The sequence below is a fragment of the Rutilus rutilus genome (genome assembly GCF_951802725.1).
Source record: "Rutilus rutilus genome assembly, chromosome: 23".
Taxonomy (NCBI): Eukaryota; Metazoa; Chordata; class Actinopteri; order Cypriniformes; family Leuciscidae; genus Rutilus; species Rutilus rutilus.
The window spans coordinates 782,015-805,658 of record NC_140233.1 but is presented as its reverse complement, the minus strand read 5'-3'; the positions used below and the strand labels follow the sequence as shown (position 1 = coordinate 805,658).

Below are 23,644 nucleotides of genomic sequence, written 5' to 3'. Positions count from 1 at the left end.
TTCTTGGAATTAATAAATGTAATGTCAACATTTCCTTTGGTGAGGCACTGCCTACCCTGCCTACCCTGACCGCACGTCCCTGCTCAATACCCTCGATCCTCTCAGTGAGGGCCGCGAAAGAGTTTTGTAGCGAGGAAACTGATCCAGCTATTTCCTTCAGCTGATCAGTTATCTCATCGAGACGAGAGCCGTTGGCTTTTATTTCAGAGAGTATCAGCGCCATGTCCGATTGGGCCTCCGCTTCTGTTGGCGACGAGGTGGTCTTCGTTTTGTCCTTTTCTTTTGCCTTCTGCGAACGCTTTGATCCAAAAATCGTAAATTCTTTGTCCAAACTGGGGTCAGACATAATTGACGGTCCGTGAATGAGATAGAGCGATAGATTTGGAGGAAAAAATGCTGTTCAACTCCCCTTGCTGCTAATGGCTATGATATAAACAGGGCTCCCTCTTTAAACAGATTCAGTTCGCTCCTAACTGCTGATGCTAGCTCTTTGCAGCCCGCCACCTCCCCAGCTCCTCCTTGTCGTGTATAACGTGGCATTTGCTTTTCTGTCATCAGTGCTGCTCTGTTCATAGGGGGAATAGTTCAGCTCTCCCAAACTGTGTGAGCGTTCCCTAATGCTCCTGCTGTCCTCTGACTCTCTGCTATTTCATGGTGCTCATGAAAGGTCAGAAGACTATGGGGCGCCGTTTGTAAAGCGGCTCACGCTGAAAATAACAGCAACGTTTTGTCACATTTAGCTTCAAACAATGTTTAAAAAAACTGGTATGAATTTTTTGACGGTCACTTTTTAGCACATTTACAACAATATTTGTCAACTTAGAGATATTTTAAATAGTTAAATCTAAATATTAAATGTTAAACCTAAATGTTAAATGTTAAATCTAAATGCTAAATCTAAATCTAAATGTTAAATCTAAATGTTAAATCTAAATCTAAATGTTAAATCTAAATCTAAATGCTAAATCTAAATGTTAAATCTAATCTAAATGCTAAATCTAAATGTTAAATCTAAATCTAAATGTTAAATCTAAATGTTAAATCTAAATCTAAATGCTAAATCTAAATGTTAAATCTAAAATGTTAAATCTAAATCTAAATGCTAAATCTAAATCTAAATGTTAAATCTAAATCTAAATGTTAAATCTAAATCTAAATGTTAAATCTAAATCTAAATGTTAAATCTAAATCTAAATATTAAATCTAAATGTTAAATCTAAATGTTAAATCTAAATCTAAATGTTGAATCTAAATGTTTCGGGTAAAACTAAATATTTAACTAATATGCAAATTCAAAATGCCGGTAACAGGAAGTGCCAAAATAAAAGCGTGAGGAAGACAGTGTGTGTTTATAGCATGGTTTAGTGTCAAATAACGAATAAAAACCATCTCATCCGAGGAAATGAATCCGTGTATCATTCGTTCAATCGTTTTTTGATTTAATATTGAAAGTAGAAAAATGAGAAAACAGTTCCTTTTTCGATTTTTCATTTTTTCCAAAAAAACGAAAAACAAGAATTCAGCTTGATTTTTCGTTTTTCGTTCTGAGGTAGCAAAATTAATAAACAGCTGGAAAATTCGATTTCTACACGTGGGCGGGAATGAAACGCCCCTTTCCTCTGATTTGTCAGCCGAAGATCAAACTGTCCCGTCATCAGCTCTTCCTCAGTTCTGCACTGCAGAATAAGAGTCCTCCGTTGTGTGGATTCTTAACGCGTTTATTGCAACTACATTTAATCTTTTTTTTCATCAAACAACCAGACTAACGAATGGTTCGACACAACCCGTACTGGGAAATAAACTAGACAGGGATAGATATCTGTGAAGATATAAATTCACCTAACTTTATGCTTTGCATCAGCTCGGTATGCAGGGTAAATGACGGCTGTTAGCCTAACATGGTCGCCCTCGATCGCCCAGTAAATTTTTTTTAAATAATAAATGTAGATATAGATAATCAATATAATTAGTTGTAAATTAAATATTTTAACACTTATAGAAAAAGAAAAGAATAATGCATTGACTATAGCCTAAGCCTAGGCTATACCCAGCTAACATAAACGCATGAACTGTCATTCAGACTGACTATCTAACAACCGGAGAACAGAGAACAACAGAGATATTAAAATACATAGGCTACTCTTCTGAGTTTTATAATGTAGGCCTTATTGTGTTTTATTAAAATGTATTCATTTATATCTCAAAGATGTGCGCTTGTGCGCAGTGCACTGGGTTATGTTGAGAGGGAAACAAACGCATTTTATAGCCTATTCAGAAAAAGACCGGTAAATAAAATTCAACATTAACATTATAAACACTATTAATAACATATAGGCTATTTCTATGCGTATTTTACTTCCCCTTACCATTACTTCCCCTTTGACATTTGCCTATGTCAAATCCTTAAATGAATGGTATTCAGAAAACAACAAGAATAAAAAAATAAGTAGCCACGTATAATAAAAATATAACCTAATAGCTTATAATAATAGCCTATTGTGTCCTTTATTATAAACAACATTTAGCCTATTTTAAACGCCAAGCCTAAACAAATTTAGGCTATTTGAATCGAAACTGAAACTACCTACGTTGGTTTCGCGCATCTCGATCCCAAGTTTCCATATTTGCAATGCAAAATTTGGATGCTAACTAGTAATGTAAAGAAGGCTTTAAACTTCAGTCGAGTCCCAATATACACGTATAGGCTAAATCAGCATCTTCACAGCATGGGAAATGAGTTTGGAATAACTGCTGTGCGGCACAGCCTTTATATTGTACAACAGACGAATTAAATTAAGCAGAATAATTTTTTATATATTTGGTTGACTGTGTTTTATTTTAATAATGAACAGGCTGCGATGTCAAGTTAGCAATGCCAGAAGTGAACTGATAATAGCCTATGTTGTGAGAGCGAGCGATGCGTCGGCGCCATCACTTGGATTTGTTGCTCAGCAGGGGAAATAACTTTGTTATTCGTTACTCTGTCATTCGAAACAGTAAAATTTATGTTTTTATTTGTGTACATTCAAAATGACTACAAAAAGTCATGCCTTTGAAAAATAAAGAAAACAACATGATTTCTACTTTAGTGCGTCTCAGTCTCCTTGAACATCTTTCTGGCGCACACCAAAAATGAACCAAAATAGAGTGAATAGCCTTCGGACGCGCCTACTTTTCAAAGTCAACATTTAGATTATTTGAAGTAAAATGCATTATATAGTCACTTAGGTATAAAACTCAGCGTGGTTCATGATAAAAAAAAAAAAAAAAAAAACTTTACAGTTCGGAAAATATGAAAACAGCAAACCCCTGGCACTTGAGAACTCTGGTCTACAAAGAAGAAAGCCCTGTCTAGTCTATTCCCCAGTACGGGTTGTGTCGAGCCATTCATTAGTCTCGTTGATGGAAAACATGAAAAAGTTCCAATAAACGCGTTAAGAATCCACACAACGGAGGACTCTTATTCTGCAGTGCAGAACTGAGGAAGAACTGATGACGGGACAGTTTGATCTTCGGCTGACAAATCAGAGGAAAGGGGCGTTTCATTCCCGCCCACGTGTAGAAATCGAATTTTCCAGCTGTTTATTAATTTTGATACCTCAGAACGAAAAACGAAAAATCAAGCTGAATTCTTGTTTTTCGTTTTTTTGGAAAAAATGAAAAATCGAAAAAGGAACTGTTTTCTCATTTTTTTACTTTCAATATTAAATCAAAAAACGATTGAACGAATGATACACGGATTGAAATGGCCTCTCTTGGACATGGATTATCGTAATAACTACCTAAAATAATCAACACGTTTGGAGAAACTGTATTTGAGTAGGCTAGTGTCACTTTTATGAAAAGTGCGGGACTTATGACCTGTAGGTATAATAGTCAGCCACGAGGGGGCTCACTTTGATTGAATGTCATGTCATCAGAATCAGAATCAGAATCAGAATCAGAATCAGAAAGAGCTTTATTGCCAAGTGTGCTTGCACCCACAAGGAATTTTTCTTGGTACTGAAGCTTCCAGTGCACATATACAAATACAAATACAACAAGAACACAGTAATACAAATTCTAAGAATGAAAATATATAAAAAATAAATAAAAATAGTATAAAAGTAAAAAAGTAGGGTCACAGTTGGGTTTAGTCTGAATAAACATTTACAGATTATGAACATATTTACAGTATTTTGAGTAGTATGAATAATATAAATATCACCTGAATTAGAGAATATTACACTAGACAGTGGGAGTCTAGCGCATGTTACAGATTATAAACATATTTACAGTATTTTGAGTAGTATGAATAATATAGATATAAATATCACCTGAGTTTATTGCACTAGACAGTGGGAGTATTGCACTTACAGGCATATGCTTTGGGGGGCATGTTAAGTGTTCAGAAGGGAAATGGCCTGTGGAAAGAAACTGTTCCTGTGCCTGGAAGTTCTTGTGGCCAGTGATCTGTGTCGCCGTCCTGACGGTAACAGTTCAAACAGGGGGTGTCCAGGGTGAGTGGAGTCTGTGATGATTTTACCTGCTCTCTTCCTCACTCTGGAAGAGTACAGGTCCTGGAGGGTTGGCAGGGGGGCACCAATAATCCTCTCTGCAGTCCGGACTGTCCGTTGTAGTCTCCTGATGTCCGATTTGGTAGCTGAACCAAACCAGACAGTGATGGAAGTGCTTAAGACAGACTCAATGACGGCTGAGTAGAACTGGATCAGCAGCTCCTGTGGCAGATTGAACTTCTTCAGCTGGCGAAGGAAGTACAGTCTCTGCTGGGCCTTTTTCACAATGGAGTCAATGTGATTTGCCCACTTCAGGTCCTGGGAGATGGTAGAGCCCAGGAACCTGAATGACTCCACTGCTTCCACAGTGCTGTTCATGATGGTGAGAGGGGGGAGTGCTGGGGTGTTTCTCCTGAAGTCCACGATCATCTCCACTGTTTTGAGCGTGTTCAGCACTCTGTCATCATATACAAATACAGTTTCTCCAAACGTGATTATTATTTTATGTAGTTATTATCACGATAATCCATGTCCAAGAGACCATTTCCTCAGATGAGATGGTTTTTATTCGTTATTTGACACTAAACCGTGCTATAAACACACACTTACCTCCTCGCGCTTTTATTTTGGCACTTCCGGTTACCGGCATTTTGAATTTGCATATCAGTTATATATTTAGTTTCACCCGAAACATTTAGATTCAACATTTAGATTTAGATTTAACATTTAGATTCAACATTTAGATTTAACATTTAGATTTAGATTTAACATTTAGATTTAGATTTAACATTTAGATTTAACATTTAGGTTTAGATTTAGATTTAACATTTAGATTTAGATTTAACATTTAGATTTAACATTTAGATTTAGATTTAACATTTAGATTTAGATTCAACATTTAGATTTAACATTTAGATTTAGATTTAACATTTAGATTTAGCATTTAGATTTAGATTTAACATTTAGATTTAACATTTAGGTTTAGATTTAGATTTAACATTTAGATTTAGATTTAACATTTAGATTTAACATTTAACATTTAGGTGTAACATTTAATATTTATATTTAACTATTTAAAATATCTCTAAGTTGACAAATATTGTTGTAAATGTGCTAAAAAATGACCGTCAAAAATTCATACCTGTTTTTTAAACATTGTTTGAAGCTAAATGTGACAAAATGTTGCTGTTATTTTCAGAGTGAGCCGCTTTACAAACGGCGCCCCATAGAAGACTCCTTGATCAGAGCCATATCGCCAAAATTTTATTCAGAATTTATCAACTTGAATTGCAATTTATTCAATAAAAATTTCCTAAATCATTTTTATTGTCATGTGTGTTCTTGACTTTAATGGACCTGACAGAAATAAACATAAGAGAAGAGCAGAGAACTCAAGCAGCCATCTCGCTCTGGGTCACATGACCACCCATCTGTCTTTTGTCTTTTTGCACCTCCTGAACAGTGTCATTGTCCCAAGTTAAGCTATGATAATGTGTAGGTATGGGTGATACTGTCAGCTGATTGGATTAGCATCTATGCATTTGAATGACAATGACAGCACTAGGAGTAAAAGCTGCAGAATTGTGTACGAGTATACAAATAAGTACAAGTATAGTATGAATTTGACAACTTGTTAAATGAATTAGTAAGACTCTCTGAGACTATGTTTGTACTGATTGGGCTATGGGTTTGGTAAGAAAAGGTTTAAGAAACAAATGCTTGATAAAATGTTTGATTAGGGTTAAAACCAACACATGCCTCAGCTTCAAGACTCACACAGGAGTTCGTAGACCGTAACCCTGCTTACAGTTACACAGATCACAGCAGTTATACACACACACACACACACACACACACACACACACACACACACACACACACACACACAGCTAAGAACACAAAGAACATTTCAGTAATCACACTGGTAACTTCTTTCCAAAAAATCTCATAAGCCTAAAGAAAGTTGTTCAACTAATGTGATATTTAGAATGAAAGAATATTGATTAATACCTTGATTATAATCACTCGTTAGATATACAGTGAAGCAGCAGTGGAATCAAGAATCACTCCTTCAAAAGGAATTAGTTAAAACACATTTATTTTTTTATTTTTTGCTTTACTAGACAACCTGAAGCAGGACATTGCTAAAAAATAGCCAAAAAGAAAGAAACTCCAACAAAAATCGAGAAAGAAAAGAATTTTTTTTATTTTATTTGCATGTATTCATTTATATTCAATATATGTTTATTCACATGTATATAAACAGATAAATAAATGAATGCATTAGTATAAAAAATAATAAAAAGTAAATAAAGGATATTAAAAAGGTAGTTTATTCAGTCAGACTGTAAGCATGATAATATGCATTAAAGTTCAGGTGTGTTTTGTGTTTGTCCAGCAGGAGACAGTTATTATCCATCACACTTACATCAGTTACTCCAGAGAAGCTGTTTATGGACATTATCATAAGCAGAAACAAAACCTAATTCAGTTACTGGAAGGACTAGTGTAACAATGCTGTGTGATATTTACACTTCAATTTGCTAAAATCTTAAAATACACAGAGAATAATAGAATATGTGAGATAAATTTATTTGCAAATATAAACATACCATCCAAAATAAAATTAATTATTTTTTTTTAATAATGGGAGACTTGCTTCTTATGTAGTCTTGAAGCAGTCACCACCACTATGATGCAGTATCTGTTTGCCTTGGCGCCAGTGTGCATGGAGATGAGAGAAACAGCCTTGATAAGACATTATTAGCATAGCGATGGCCAGCTTTTAAACAAATAAAGCAAAACTCTTTCTTACATTCAGGGCATTTCATGTTATTACATCCAGTAGTATCGTGTTCAATCAGCACACCACAAGATGGGCATTTACGGACTTCTGGACACTGGACACCATTTCCAACTGATGATAAAGAGATCATTGGACAGGTCTTCAGCAGTTCCTGATCACCACTTGTACATCCCACATTTCCACATCGATCAGCACGAGGTCGAAGAATCGATCCTCTCCACTCTCTCAGACACTGCCAGCAGAACTCATAGGGTTTTCTGTTCTTCATTGTGCAAATGGAGCACTGCACACGGAGATTGGAGGTATCCAACCTTTCAATTAAAGTGCCACAACCAGGACACTGAATATGGACAGAGAAAAGAGAGATGCAGGATCAGAAAACCTGATTGTAATCTCTAACATGAACTCTCAAATGAAGCTTGTTCTTCTACTTCAGCAACACTGCACATCTCCACACATCAACATGTTCACAGTCACTCACTCACACACACACACACACACACACACACACACACACACACACACACACACACACACACACACACACACACACACACACACACACACACACACACACACACACAATCCTCTATAAACACAGCTTATTTCGGTCTCTAGATTTTGAGTTTTCTCTCTGTTTGCTATATATCACTCTATCTATGCCTTATTTGTAGGATTTCTTCCTCCTCTAATTGAATCTCAATTAAAACCTTCTTTTTACTGTAATCATAAGATTGAAGCAAAATGTACTTACATCCCTGAAGTCGACTTTCTTTTGAACAGTTTTCAGCCCAAGCTGTTCCTCGAAACTCAGTTGCTCTTCAATAGTGAGTTTCGCCAGTGTTCTGACTTCATCATACGGCCATTTTCTCCTGCACAGCGGACATTTGAACTCAGTCTGTCCCTGAAATTACACAGCAGAGTTCTTCGCTAATTTTCATAGCATTATTATGGCATTAAAACGATTTTCATAAAATGACAAATGAAGTTCACATAGACTCACATCGTTCAGCTGAGCTCTGCAACAGTCAGTCAGTGTCTCTGGATCAGTGACGTGACCGCAGGATAACACAGCTCTTAAAACACCTGGATCATTATCATATGGATCTGAAAGGTTTACAAAGCTTTGTAAATGACACTAAAATGTGCTGTATTCATCAAGCAGCCCATGTTAAAAACTAAGGGCCCTATTTTAACGGTCTAAGCTTATGGTCTAAAGCGCAGGGCGCAAGTTCACTTTTGCTAGTTTAACGACGGGACAAATGGTCGGTGCTCCCGGCCAGTAGCGGAGTAGCAATCGGGAGAGTCGGGACTTTTCCCAGTGGGCAGGTAGTGTTTTGAGGCCGCGAGGGCCAGTCTGATAATAGTTATACATTGCGAGTTATATCAGCAACACCATCTGGCGGCCTGATGTGCGGACACTTCCCGCTGGTCAAACTGTGCACTGCAGCCTCTCTGCTCAACACAGTATATGAAAGTGCTCAACCCGTTCGGCATGTCCAACCATGTCTAGGATCTTCAAAAACATAGGGGGATCAGTGAGCGGCCCCTCCCCAAATGGCATAGCCTGTCGGGCCGGCCTTTGATGTAAAAAGCTGCCGAACACCTCTTTTTTTTCTCGTCATGTTTTGGAAGTCTAACGTCCGTGTAAGTGAGTTAAATGATGGAAAGGCAAAAAAGAAAACTGAAAGGTGGCGCTGAGTAGGTCAGACTCAAAAGGAAAAACATTATGGAGGAGGAGGCAGTGAAATGCTCCAAAATAACAGACATGTTGACCACCGAGGGCCAGTGGTCTACGTAATTTTCCGGTAGATTTTTTGGTCCCACTCTGCCCCTGCTCCCGGTGCTGGTCTAAAAGGGTCGTCTCTATTCTCTTAATGAGTAATGGGTGTGGTTTGGGCGTAACGTGAAGTAAACCAATCAGAGTCTCGTCTCCCATTCCCTTTAAATGCCAGTTGCGCTCGCACCATGGCGGATTCATATAAATGGCGTGACATAGAAATGGTGCAATGACACACGAAACAAGCAGTTGTTTTGGGGCTTGTCCAATACCCACACTTGCAGTCTTTGCACTTGAACACTAGTCTACTTGCACAACGCATTTCCTGGATTTGGCCCGAGTACTCAAGTAGGTGTAGAACGTTTGATTAGCTGATGGGACACACTTAGCCTGTAGTATTGACAAATTGCGTGTTTACATAGCTTTATTTGATTTTCAGTACTTTGCCTTAAAAAAATAAACTTCTAAATGTCTGGTCAGTAGTCCATATGAAACAGATGACACAATTGTGGTGCCTCTAAATAAGTGATAAAAAACAAATGTTGTACAAAATACACAGCCTAATCAATCATATTTAATGGCACCAATAAAATTATCAAATTAAAAATACTTTGTTTTACTACCAAATTAGCCTATATGTAACGTTTAATTAAATTACCTTACAGTGGAATGTTTTCCTCAACATCTCACGATTCGGGGTACATGAGTTCCCAAACATGATGAATGATTTTGGTTTTTTTTATCAAAATCTGTGTGGCAAAGCTGTGACCCACTGGACAGCACGGAGATGCATACATTAAAGCGTAGACCAGTACTGATTTAAAGAGTATCGCTGCAGTCATAACTTTTACTTTAGACAACCCGCTCAGTTTTCCTTCCACTCAAAAATGGGCATTTAAAACATGGTATAAAATAATAAATGATCTGGCTATATCTATTTTGAGCTGAAACTTCACAGGTAGGCTACACTCAGGGAACACCTGAGACTTAAGCCTATTACATCTTGTAAAAAGGGGCATAGGTACCCTTTAATAACATTTATTCATTTGGCAGCTTTTATCTAATTCTCAAATTAATTCGAATAATTTCTTCGTTTCTCGTTTGTTTATACGTCAAGTTATGTTTTAATAGCGCTTTACACGTGTCGTTTCAAAGCAACTTTATACGGTAATAGAGCAATTCTGTCCCCCAGAATTAAAACAGGGCGTTAAACTATCAGGAAGTCTATGCACTTATTGACTTACAGTAGTTTTCAGACAAATAGGCCTATATCACAATATAGAAACTAAGCATAGACTATCCTGCCTATTACACTAATATATTATGCGTTATAAACGTGCATTCGTGTAGGTTATAGTTTGTTTAACTAATGGTTATTAAATAAAGTTAATTAGAATAGCCTACTACTGACAGGTCAAAATCCGAAGTAAAATTTAACAACAGTAGGCTAAGTTACTCCTAAACGTTTTCATTAAAATCAAAGGTGTAACACAGCAAACATGTCTTGTTTACCAACTCTAAGAATAATTATTTAAAATTGAAACACACTTACCGAGATCGTTTGGTTTTGACACCAGTTTGATGATGACTTTGTCGTCATCAGTGAATTTCTTCATTCTTTTATTATCAGACATAGTCCTATTAACTTTAATTTCTTAATTTCCGTTTTGTCAACATTCAACTCTCTGATGTCTGATCTCACACAGGCTGTCTGTAGGTACTTTCCGTTCAGTTTCAGTGTGAATGTCACGTGACACGGGCTTGGATTTGCAACTTTCATTGGTTGCATTCAGTCTCTGGAATGTTTCACTTTTAATAATGTTAATCATCATATACATCTGACAGGTTTACAAAGCTTTATACTGTAAGTTCCACTAAATTGGCCTATTTATCATGCAGCTCACCTTAAAAACGGAATCTTCAAGTTATAGGCTACTATTTAGCCAATAGAATAATAGGGTGAAAACACCTTGTATTTTCATAGTCTAACGTCTCGTAAAAATGTTATTATTCTTTAGTTTTAGACAAAAAAAAAAAAAAAAAAAAAAAAGTAGCGGAGGTCTGGATGTTACATATTTCCATCTGGGCAGCAGTAGTGCTTTGTAATTTATACTTTAAAAAAAAAAAATAATTCTTAACAGTCAAAATAGCAATCAAAGATGAGGATATTGAGCCCTCAAAGCCAAAGCATGAGTGTGAGTGGAAATATATTCTACAAAAATCTAGCCATAAAATATTGGATGGACTGGACAAGAGTACAATTTTATTGAAATATTGTTAACTGATACACATGACACTTGATTTCCATTTCATGTATTACACAGAGAAAAAATTATTTGATACATATTATACAACAAAAATATAATTCTAAAATATTACAACTTACAAGTTACTATTCTAAAAATGTCTTAAACTCTGCTTAACGAACACTAGTGGCGTTCTTTCATGAACCATTGTTCTCTTTATACTCTTGTGGTATGTGTGACATCTGATTACATATTAGGTTGGAGTGAGTTTTTTTTTTTTTTTTTTTTTTTTTACTTTAAAGGTCCCGTTGCATGCGATTCCATGTTTCAAACTTTAGTTAGTGTGTAATGTTGCTGTTAGAGCATAAATAATATCTGTAAAATTATAAAGCTCAAAGTTCAATGCCAAGCGAGATATTTTATTTAACAGAAGTTGACTACAAAAAACGGCTCGATTGGACTACACCCCTCTACATCCTGCATTAGTGACATCACCAGAACCGTTTCTTGACTAAGCTCCGCCCACAGGAATGCTCCCTCAACTCTACTGGCTACTTGCGCACTTCTTATAACTTAGCCTACTGTGTTTACTCAGCTCTTACGGTGATTTTCTGAAGTAAAACTGACGCTTCATCTTTTGTGTGATGTACAATAAACTTTATTAAACTCATCAGTACATGTTTGATCATCATTCAGACAGCAGACTTGTAGGCTATTAATAAATAATGGATACATAGCCTACAAGCAGATGACAAATACGTTATAATAACCGTAATTAAACTACTAAACCATACCTGTTTCATCTCTATACAGCAATCTGACTCTGTAGGCATTATTGTCCGACTCGAAATGAACGCCGTTACTGAGAGTTTCTGATATTATCATCATTCCGTGAGATGAATTTTTCCTGACAGACTGAGCACGAGCTCATGAAGCTCCGCCCCCTGTGTCGTCCAGCAGCACCTCATTTGCATTTAAAGGGGACACACTGAAACGGCTCGTTTTTCTGAGCCCCAAAAAATGTCAATTTAAACATGCTGTAAAAAATTATCTGTGGGGTATTTTGAGCTCAAACTTCACATACACACTCTGGGGACATCAGAGACTTATTTTACATCTTGTGAAAAGGGGCATAGAATGGGACCTTTAATGGACAGGACAGTTTGAGGAGAGGAAAAGGACATTGATTCGAGACTTGAAAGTAGTTTCCCAAAGTGCTGCTGCATGACCCACATTATGGCTCCGACTGCAGGACATCTTCAAAGAACTAGAGATGAAGAAGAAGAAGAAGAAGAAGAAGAAGAAGAAGAAGAAGAAGAAGAAGAAGAAGAAGAAAAACAACAACAGAAATTAGTGTGGATTTTGGAGAATGGTCACTCCATATTTCCATTTCCATTTATTCATTTCACAGATTTCTTTATCCACAGTGTTTAGAATTTTTTATTTATGACAACTTATTGATAAGAGACTCTGAAAAACTTATTTTAGTTTTTTTTTTTTTTTTAAATCTACATAGTATACATTTTTGTTACAAGCCATTATAAACGTACATTGTATTGATCTTAACTTTAAGTAAATTTAGTTAAACGTGTAAAAGTACCAAACCTCCTCCACCAGGCATCCTGAGCACGACGACCAGGAGAGACAGATGTTCAATTTTGCACGATCCAAATGTTTGATGGTCATCTAGCTCTTCTTGACCGAAAATAACCCTCAGATTATTTGATTCTGACAAGAAAATCAAAGCCAAACTTTACAGCAGGCTATTTTCTTTTTCAATTCCTGTGTCATTAAATGTGAAGATTGCGAATGAAAGCTTAAAGTTACCGTTTACTCCGGGAAACAAACTTAATGCCTTTTCCTTCAGCTTTCCAATGGTGAACTTCTCAAACTCGTCACTCGATGACGCCACAGATAATGCTTTAATCGTATTTTTATTGATCCTGATGCGGACCTGAAAAGCCATTGCTGCTGTGTCCGATAAAGACTGAATGCAAAGCTCAGAACAAGGAAATATAGTGCTCTTCGAGTCCTTTCTCTTTCACTTTTAATAGTAAAATCTTTCAGGGCGTCGACGTTTCTTTTAATCCGACAAACATTACTATTCTGATCGAAACCACAGCAGCAGGGTCCCGCTAAAACACAATACTGGTCAACTCAACGGCTCGGACACTTTAAGCGAACCGAGCAGTTACAGTAACAGGTGTTGTGCAGAATTTCCACTTTCCAGGCCCAGAATTGAATTGCCCTCCGCGTGCAAGCGCATGATATCGACGCGGCCACATATATTTTTTTATATATTTTTGTGATGCCCTTTCATTTGCATTGAATTGTATTTATTATTTGTATATTTATTGAATCCTAATCGGATACACCTTGTTAAATATCTTGAGAACACACTAAAGTATTTTGTATTTTTGAAATCTGAAAAGCGTGAGCTAAGTTAAATGAGTGTAGTCAGTAGGCTATGTCTGTGGATGGCATACTCGCTTAAAAAAAAAAAAAAAAATGAAAAAAATATGACCAATAAGATTAAATAGTTTAATTAATATGAGACAAGCAGCTGAAAATACTCAGTAGAAACAATGAGTTGAATCTTCTGACCGATGGAACAACAACATACAGTGAAATTATTGACAGTTTTAATAAAAAGAACATTTGAGATAGTAACGTGAATGAAGGGTATTGCATGGGAATCATTTTTACCTACTTTATTTTTTTCCTTCATACCTTTATCTACAACTGTCACACTTTCACTTTGACCAACTCTGTGGATGTCTTAAATAACTGTCTTTTATATATTTTTCATGTATTAATTTATAATATGTATGATATGTATATATTGGTGCATGTATGACTGAATGCATAAATTAATAAAAAAAGGATATTAAGTTTTTAAAAAGTAAAGTTAAAAAGTAGTAAAAAATATTAAAAAGTAAATAAAGGATATTAAAAAATAATATAAAAATATAAATGGCAATGTAATATCACAGTCATCACCGTGATTTTGCCAAGATATGTTCCTGGGTCAACATATTTTGTTGATCCTGGAACAACACTCCTGTTTGAAAATGTAGTCCTATCACATCCTTAAACATAACCTAATAACATAAGGGGTAACAAATTATCCCTAAAATCAGGTAAATAATGACGAATAACTGTTGTATAAAACCCAAAAAATCTGATTGGTTGATTGGAATGTTCATATTGTACTTTTTGAAACCACATTCACCATATTATCACATGCATTAAAGATCAGATGTGATTTTGTGTAGGCAGGAGTCTCTTTACAACAGACTTCAGTTAGAGAACTTCCTTTTTTCCTAAGTCACTTTTGGATAAAAGTATCTGCTAAAGCGATAAACGGAAATATAGATTTAGTGTATTTGCAAATATATAAACATGCCAATGACACCTTTTTGATTCAATTTAAGGGAAACCGTGCTTCCAGTGTAGTCAGAGTCCACTGCTGTTACTGTTATCTGTTTAATTTATTTGCCTCGGTGCGACACCAGCTGAGCATGCAATGAAATGAGTAGAGGTTATTAAGCACTCACTGGCAGATTTCAAACAAGCAAAGCAAAACTGCTTATTACATTTACGACATGACATGATTTTACATCCCTCATTGTGTTCTATCAACACACCACAAAATGGACAGGCACGAATGGCTGGACACTGGACATGATCACTGGACCCTTTATATACAACTGATGATAAAGTGATGATTGGACAGGTCTTCAGCAGTACATGATCACCACTTTTACATCCCACATTTCCACACTGATCAGCACGAGGTCGAGGTCCTCTCCACTCTCTCTCACACTGCCAGCAGAACTCAAAGATTCTTCCAGTCTTCGCTGTGCAAACGGAGCACTCCACGCAGAGATTGGAAACATCAGACCTTTCAATGAAAGTGCCACAACCAGGACACTGAATATGGACAGAGAAAAGACAGAGATGCACATTAATATGTTCAGAGTCACTCACACACACAATCCTCTATTATTATTGAGTTTCTTCCTGTTTCTAGATTCTGACTGTAGTGACACTGTAGTTTAGTGTCATGACACTGAAACTGCCTGGATCAGATTCTTCCACCCCTACCCCCCAAGTCCCCCTGTAGTCAATCATTTTAACTCTTAAAAATAAATTCCATATTTAAAAGTTTTTTTCCGTGAAAACAATTCTTCATGTCAAATAGCTTGAATATAACTCTACACCCTTGCCTCATTTAGTATGTGCGGTTATGAAAATGCAAATGAGCCCCGCCTCCACTCACTCACTCAGCTCAGAGATCCACTTGCTGACGATCAGTGTTGGGGAAAGTTACTTTGAAAAGTAATGCATTACAATATTGCATTACTCCCTTAAAAAGTAACTAATTGCTTTACCTAGTTACTTTTTAAGAAAAGAAATGTGTTACATTACTTTTGCATTACTTTTTCTTACCTGGGCTGGGCTTGGTTTTTATTAACAAAAAAGTTATATTTTTGGGCAAATTTAAAGACCGTTTCAGACCAAAATTTAAATAATAAGGCTGAAGGAAATGCAAATTCACACGTGTACAGAGGTAAGAGTACAGTAGAAGGCGCCACTCAAACAAACCTTTCAGCTGCTGCTATTCTGGATTAAAGAACAACAGGATACAGGAGAAGAAAGTTAAACACTTTCTTCACCAATAAATACAAAAATAATTTTTGCTTATTAGTCTAGATGGAAATAGGGGTCCACGCGCACCCCCCGGCTTTTTTTATGCCACCTGATTTTTTCAAACCTTTAAAGTGTCTATTTTCAGAATCTGCCAGGTACCAAGCTGAAATAATGTGAAAAATGGCCAAAAATGTGTAGAGGATCAACTTTATTTTTATTTTCTGAAGCGCATAGGGTGATTTATTTTTCGCAAACTGTTATTTCTTTATCATTCAAGTGTCTATTTTAAAATTAAATTGGGTACCAAGCTGAAATAATGTCCAAAATGCTTTATTTTTAACCCTTTGCACCAAACCCGAAAAATCGATTGTGATATAAAGTGCCATAACTTTTGATGTAAACAACTCACAGAGACAAATGGACACATTTTTCCATACAATTCTGACCCAGGGAAATTGTTATTTTTTATATTTTACAACATCCTGACAATCTAGGGTCAAAAACCGCAAAAAAGCTAATTTGACACCATTTTTATTATACTAATAGCAGGCTGAAATGGGGTTTATTTTAACCTTTTACTGCACCTATCCTGAACCTGAAGAAATTGAAAATAGCTTTACATTTGAAGTAAACAAAACAAAACAAAGAAAATTAACTTAAAAAAAAAAATCCAAAAAGGTCCAAAAAGTTGACTAACTGCCAGTTTGGGAATGTTGGGGCTTTGCAGTTGGCAGTTGGTGGCCGTTGGTTGGTACCTGCAGATCGCCATCTCACACTGCTCTCTCTTTTGGAACAATTTCAGTACGTATTTGAAACTATAATTAAGATATACCTTTGTAGTCATAAAGTCATAAGTCATTTTTCAACAGTTTTTACTATAATAACAGGCTTTCGGAAAGCGAGAAGCTATCATATCTACACATTATCCAAGATATAAGACTCTGGGAGCCAGTTCACCATACCGCATGATGGATATTTGTGAACAGATTCAATTAACATTAGAGGACTTGCCTTTGGATACAATTGGCTATCACCAATACTGCTATAAAAGCTTTACAGGGAAAATAGATTGTTTACAAGTGTCAAAGGCTTCTACATCAGGGGCCGTATTCACAAAGCATTTTATCTTACCACTAGGAGTACTCCTAAATCGCACTAAAAGATTTTAGCTAGGAGTTTTCTCTTAAAAGTTATTCACAACGCCTTTCAGACCTACTCTTAGTAAAGAAAAATGACAACTCCTAAACTAAGAGTGAGTCTTCGTTGCTATGGATGACGTCATCACTCATGCACGAGCTTGACTGAAGTGAGCGCCGTGATTGGCTGATGATTGTAACGCGGGAATGATTCCAAACTCCTCCCCTACGATGATGAGTGACAGGTGACAGGTCTGAGAATGCGTGCGCTACACAAGTAGTGCGAAGGACGGAAGATGATGAATAACTGAATAAATAGCCTGAATGAATAAAGAGTAAGGCAAAACAAATAGCCTATTAGCCTAATGAAACATATGGATTGATGCAATATCTTTGCAACATTATTGAATTAATCTGTCACTATATGCCTCTGCCTACGTTTGCAAAGAGAAGAACATTTTAATTTGATTCACAATGATACGTTACAATTAGTTTACATGCAATGAGTAGCCTAGTTTTGGTTGTTGTTGGTGGCGTTATTGCATTCCTAGTTATGCCTACAATGCAAAAATTTTCCCTCGCGATTGGAAGCTCCTGTAGCCGTCGGATACGCATTTCAAAACATCGCAACGTGAAATGCCACAAAAAGCGGTTTGTGAAGGTCTTAGTGAGTTAGGAGTCCTCTCGACTTCTTTTAAGCTGTCCCAGACTTAGGTGCTACTTTTAGGGCTAAAATGCTTCGTGAATTACTCTTAGTGAAAAAAATTAGGAGTCCTAAAGTTAGGAGTGACACGCCCATTATTTTTAGGAGTTGCTCCTAAATTCGCCAGTTAGGAGCTATTTTTAGCCTTAAAATTCTTTGTGAATACGGCCCCTGGAGAATCATCATCATTGAAAAAAAACTCTCTGCGCCATGTCAAATCTGTCAGTTCAATCTGAAGGAGCTCTAATAAGGTGTTCCTTCTTGTTTCCCAATCTGTGACAAAGCAAAATCCAAGTTCAAGGGCAAGACTGAAGAGCTTACAAAGTTTCAGAGTTGGAAACACAAGGAACTAGCCTGGAAAGTTATTGAACCTAGGGCAAAGGAATTAAAGAAAGAGGCTCTTTATTGCAAGGTGTAGGACAAGGACCTTTTTGCAATGGAAGCTAAGTATTATCTATCATGCAGAAACAACTTCAACACAGAGTACCAAACCCATGAGCGTGGAAGGGAGAGAGCAGAAAAGGCAGCAGACAACATTGACAGCCTGCAGGCCCAGAAGATAGCAGCACATAACAAGTCGTATTGTGTGGTAAAGGATTACATTCTTAGGAATGTGACTGAATGCAAAGAGGTTGTCCAGCTAAGACCCATGTGCAACTTGTACATGAAGACATTGGAAAATAACGGTCATTGGAATCGAGAACGGTCACTTCGTATTGCATAGCTAATACGCAGTGAGAAACTCCTTTCCTCAAGCTAATAATTTAAAACGCAGTGCAGCTGCACAGCGAACACAGCAGAGCGTCTAGCTCGCCCATTGGCTGTGCTGCGGCAACTGCACAACCTATGGCCAAGCGCCTCTGACGTGATGGGCGCCAAGTCATCTGATTGGGTCGCACGTCAGAGCGCGCCTAAATGGGCTTGGCCTTAGTCTATAAAGGAAGCCCATTCTGGCCAAATGGCAGGTTTAAATCGACTTAAGTGACAAATCCCAACAGATTGTAATAGTGCGGCAGGCTACGCAATACTCGTTCCCTTACTCTCAGGGAACCGAGGTTACATTAGTAACCGAGTACGTTCCTTTTCGAGATCGGTCACTTCGTATTGTAACGCAATGTAAAATGCTGCACTATTAGCAAGTGGCTGCATACAACTGGATCCTAGGGAAGCACCCCGAGGCTCACAGAAACAAGCTATAACAAACCCCAACATAGTGACAGTAACCAGACATGAGTTGGGTTTCATGAATAAGGGGCTGGAGTATAAGAGCCGGGCTCGCTCGGAACATAAATCCCAGGACAATTGTGCTAATGGACAGTAATAGGCAGACTGATAAGATCGTACCCTAGCTGGAGTACTGATGATGCAGCGGCCATAAGACCGAGAAGCCTCTGAAACTTCCTGAGGGGCATGTGCGCACCTGCCTTGAAGGAGGCTATCAGCTGTAGAATAGAGAGAGCGCACTCTGGTGTGAGCCGTGCTCTCATCATTGTAGAGTCGATAACTGTGCCCAGAAAGATTATGTTCTGGCTGGGTAACAGTTTGCTCTTGGAAAAATTTACCCTGAGCCCCAAGCATTCTAATAGATGAGGAGCATGGATCTGTGTGTCAATAATTTGGTCTTCGACTGACACATAATGAGCCAATTGTCGAGATAGTTCAGCACGCACACTCCGTTGCCTCAGGGGAGAAAGCACTGCGTCCATGCACTTTGTGAAAGTACGGGCTGCTAGAGACAGACCGAACGGTATGACCGTGTATTGATAAGCCTTCCCCTCGAAGGCGAATCTCAAGAATGGCCTGTGATGGGGCATTATCTGAATGTGAAAGTTAAGCCCAATTTATACTTCTGTGTCAAACTTACGCCGTAGCTACATCGTAGGCTGTGTTTAGCGCTTACCCTTCGGCATACCCTGACGAGCACCTCTCCAAAAATGTAACACTTGTCAATTCTATGCGGACGCAAGCGCTGTGATTGGTCTGCTAGAACCCCTCCCTCGGGTTTCACATGGTCCCTTTAATTCTATCGCCCCCTTTTATAGCAGATTTTGCACGTGAGCCACACCGCTTCTCATGAGGTCTCGATAACCACCTGAAACCGTGAGGGTCTGCGAGGGAATTGGAGCTACTCGCTTTATAATGTACTGTACAAAACCCATTTCGACACTCCAGGGATGGGTTGTGAACCGCTCTGGATCTCCAGCCAACAGTAGTGGGCGGGCATAGATGGGCGGCAACTGCTTCTTCGAGCAGAGGCAGCTTCTCATAACCTGTTTCTGCTGCGCCGTCAACAGATGAGAACATGGCGGAAGTAAAAGCACTCGTGCGTGCTGAGTACGGTGCACACCATGATTTTGTGAGGTGAAAAAAGGCGCTGGCTTGTGACAGGGGCCTGCTGGTGCCCAGGCAGAAACCATCCATCCAGCCTGCTTCTGGGTGGCTCCTCAGGCGAGGCCCATTCGAGGCCGAGGTCTAAAACGGCCGCAGTGAGGATACTCAGCATCTCAGCAACCGAATTAGTTCCGGTAGCAGCAGCGCTAGCACCAGACTATGAGAAGGCGCGTCCGCAGCGTTGAGATGGGCAGGCTCTCACAGTGAGATCACAGTGAGCATGAGGCGCACGAGGTGCGAGGCATTTGAAACAACATTCGCTAAATTTGACTCTTTTAGAACTGAGTGTCGCAGCGGCAAACACAACAGTAGCAGTAAAAGGATATAGCGTTTTTCTCGCCGGATGGCCTCAGGAGAGCAGCGACAGAAGAGAAGCGGCTATGAGGTGAGTTGAAGTAGCTGTCTACTGTATGCAAGGCTTGCTCTAGCTGTTATTGCTTGTTTCGACAGCGAAAGCTGCAGAGGAGGTCAGAGACGCGAAGAGTCACTGAAAGAGATAAAATCTGCTATTTGGCCAGAATGGGCTTCCTTTATAGACTAAGGCCACGCCCATTTAGGTGCACTCTGACGTGTTGGGCGCCAAGTCATCTGATTGGGTCGCATGTCAGAGGCGCTTGGCCATAGGTTGTGCAGTTGCTGCAGCACAGCCAATGGGCGAGCTAGACGTTCTGCTGTGTTCGCTGTGCAGCTGCACTGTGTTTTAAATTATTAGCTTCAATATTCTCAAGGAAAGGAGTTTCCCTTTGCGTATTAGCTATGCAATATTTGCAATACAGGCTGCAATATATGTTTGATGACCAGCTGACCTTCACAGATCACATTTCAAAGACAGCTTTGCACTGCACAACATCAGGAAGATCAGGCCTTTCCTAACTGAGCATGCAACACAACTTCTCGTCCAGGCCCTGGTCATTTCTATGCTTGACTGCTGTAATGCTCTTCTGGCTGGACTTCCATCATGTGCAACCAAACCTCTACAGATCTCACGATGCAATTATTCCAGACGTCTCCCAGTGCTATTCGTATTGGAATGGTGTAATTACAGATTCTGAACAGATGTTTTACACAACAATAGGCTATATTCCCATTGGGTTGTTGGGTTTTAATGTTTTATGGGAAGTTTAGACATAATTTTTATACTGTAACTGTGTTATAACTAACTCTAATCTAACAGTTATGGGTAGGTCATCCAGACATGTTACGGACATCATGCCTATTATTGATTTTTTATTTCCACTTCCCTTTTATCCAAAGAGACGGGACTATTTGCACTGTATTTATCAATGGGAAATATATCATGCTAAAATAATCTGTCATAGCCTATAGACAGTGGCTCACATTATTGGGGTCGCTTGCAAGTCGCAGCAGCACGAATTATGTGAGCAGCAACATATTCTGCTTAAAATATTGTGCATCGTTAACAGTGAGTGGTTTCAGACATTATTTTATTATAGTGTATAATTTGTCCGTGCCGCACTCGTACTGTTATTTTATACTGACTATTATTCTGCCTTACAGAAAGAAAAGCTAGGCCGAGCGGTTTGACCAATCAGATGAAAGGGGCGTTTCAGCACCGCCCACGTGTGCAAATGAAATATCGAACCCATAAACCGATTTGTAAACCACTAACGAAAAATGAAAAATAGAGCCAGAATCTCATTTTTCGTTTTTTTTTTTAAACTAAACTAAAAACGAATAAACGAGCTTGTTTTCATTTTTCGCTATTCCATTCCAAACAGGAAATGAAATGATCAAAGAGTAGCCTACGGACAGTGAGCCTTTTGTTTTTGTAATCAGTCTATCAAAGTAGGCCTATATCAAAATTTAAATTTAGATCTGTCAATATATCGGTTATCTGCTAACGTTCTTTTTCAGTAGTCAGCTCTTTTTCATAAGATCTTAATCATAAGATCGAAGCAAAATGTACTTACATCCCTGAAGTCGACTTTCTTCTTGACAGTGTTCGCCCCAAGCTGTTCCTCGAAACTCAGTTGCTCTTCAATAGTGAGTTTCGCCAGTGTTCTGACTTCATCATACGGCCATTTTCTCCTGCACAGCGGACATTTGAACTCAGTCTGTCCCTGAAATTACATATCAGAGTTCTTCGCTAATTTTCATAGCATTATTATGGCATTAAAACGATTTTCATAAAATGACAAATGAAGTTCACATAGACTCACATCGTTCAGCTGAGCTCTGCAACAGTCAGTCAGTGTCTCTGGATCAGTGACGTGACCGCAGGATAACACAGCTCTTAAAACACTCGGGTCATCATCATATTCATCTGAAAGGTTTACAAAGCTTTACAAGCTATTATAATGCCTCATATGTAAAAGCATGATATACTCTTTAGTTTCAGTCCACTTTCACTTTGTATTAAGGCCTGTTTACTTTAGAACATTGCATACACAAAACCACGGTAATAATAGCCTAACTAAAAACAGCAGGCTAACTGAAACTACATCTATCGCAGTCGTCGCTTACAAGTCAATCTTTCTTTTAATAACGCTTTTCACAGTTCGTCGTTTCAAAGCAGCTTTACGGAAATGCCCTCCACAAGTAAACCTGGTGCCAGGGAGTCTATGAACTAGAAATGTGTGTGACTATAAAGTCAGCTTGCGCACAAAATAGGCTACATTAGCGTATCATTACAAATATATACAAAACCTACCGAGATCGTTTGGTTTTGACACCAATTTGACGCCTTTGTCGAATGGAGTGAATTTCTTCATGGTTTAAACTACGTCTCATTTCCGTTCAATAGTTTGCTATCACTTTCAGTTCTTCTTCTTCTTCTTTTATTTTTATCTGGCGGTTGACAACTTGTTGTTGTATTACCGCCACCTCTGGACTGGAGTATACCCACAACTTATATTTTCTCTATACTTTTAGATTCTTTTTAAAAGCCCTGTATTCTTTAAAAAAGAAAACAATATTTGACACATCTTATCAGAACTTCTATGTAAAATATTTATATAATTAAATATAATTTCATTGGCTTCTACTTGCTCAATAAACCTTTCCCTCTCATTCTTATATTTCTGACAATAAAACAATACATGCTCTACAGTTTCTGGGTTATTTCCAAAACAATACTCACAGATACCATCAGCATGCTTATTCATTAAAAATAATGTACTGTTAAGTCTGGTGTGCCCAATCCTCAGCCTGGACAACACCACTTCTTCATGTCTAGTTCTACCTGACACTGCATTCTTATTTAGGCCTACTTTAGAATGTAAGTTAAAAAGATGTCTCCCACTTGATTCATTTTCCCAACAGCGCTGCCATATTTCAAAAGTTCTTGTTTTAATAATACTTTTAACTTCTGCTTTACTGTGCTTTATGTCAACATCAATGATATCTTTATCTGCTGCTTTTTTGGCCCATACATCAGCCAGCTCATTCCCCTCCACCCTATGTGTGCTGGAAC

At 38.0% G+C, this 23,644-nt stretch overlaps 3 protein-coding genes and 1 long non-coding RNA gene across 4 annotated transcripts in view; 1 reads left to right on the top strand and 3 right to left on the bottom strand.

Moving 5' to 3' along the window:
• LOC311283512 (E3 ubiquitin-protein ligase RNF19B-like) overlaps positions 1-23,644 on the top strand; it is a 320,725-nt gene that overhangs the window by 279,835 nt on the left and 17,246 nt on the right. The window lies entirely within an intron of this gene.
• On the bottom strand, positions 6,811-10,823 carry LOC311283416 (E3 ubiquitin-protein ligase RNF19A-like). The gene is made up of 4 exons (XM_084397782.1): positions 10,635-10,823; positions 8,306-8,409; positions 8,057-8,206; positions 6,811-7,642 (listed from the first exon to the last, which is right to left on the bottom strand). Exons 1-4 carry the CDS (start codon positions 10,714-10,716, stop codon positions 7,187-7,189), a joined length of 792 nt encoding a protein of 263 aa, XP_084253908.1. The 5' UTR covers positions 10,717-10,823; the 3' UTR covers positions 6,811-7,186.
• Positions 11,335-13,627, bottom strand: LOC311283517. Its single transcript, XR_014626081.1, has 3 exons — positions 13,156-13,627; positions 12,934-13,056; positions 11,335-12,595 (listed from the first exon to the last, which is right to left on the bottom strand). It is a non-coding gene; the product is annotated as an uncharacterized lncRNA (long non-coding RNA).
• LOC311283350 (E3 ubiquitin-protein ligase RNF217-like) lies at positions 14,516-23,021 on the bottom strand. The gene is made up of 4 exons (XM_084397692.1): positions 22,883-23,021; positions 22,392-22,495; positions 22,143-22,292; positions 14,516-15,261 (listed from the first exon to the last, which is right to left on the bottom strand). The coding sequence occupies exons 1-4, from the start codon at positions 22,941-22,943 to the stop codon at positions 14,815-14,817; spliced, it is 762 nt and encodes a 253-aa protein (XP_084253818.1). The 5' UTR covers positions 22,944-23,021; the 3' UTR covers positions 14,516-14,814.

What these genes read in the sequence shown, in the direction of transcription:
- LOC311283416 (XM_084397782.1), bottom strand. Translation starts at nt 10,716, where the DNA reads ATGTCTGATAATAAAAGAATGAAGAAATTCACTGATGACGACAAAGTC. An exon ending in GCAGAGCTCAGCTGAACGAT is followed by an intron (nt 8,207 to 8,305) that starts GTGAGTCTATGT and finishes GTGTAATTTCAG; the next exon opens with GGACAGACTGAGTTCAAATG. An exon ending in AGAAAGTCGACTTCAGGGAT is followed by an intron (nt 7,643 to 8,056) that starts GTAAGTACATTT and finishes GTCCATATTCAG; the next exon opens with TGTCCTGGTTGTGGCACTTT.
- LOC311283350 (XM_084397692.1), bottom strand. Translation starts at nt 22,943, where the DNA reads ATGAAGAAATTCACTCCATTCGACAAAGGCGTCAAATTGGTGTCAAAA. An exon ending in GTCAAAACCAAACGATCTCG is followed by an intron (nt 22,496 to 22,882) that starts GTAGGTTTTGTA and finishes TAAACCTTTCAG; the next exon opens with ATGAATATGATGATGACCCG. An exon ending in AGAAAGTCGACTTCAGGGAT is followed by an intron (nt 15,262 to 22,142) that starts GTAAGTACATTT and finishes GTCCATATTCAG; the next exon opens with TGTCCTGGTTGTGGCACTTT.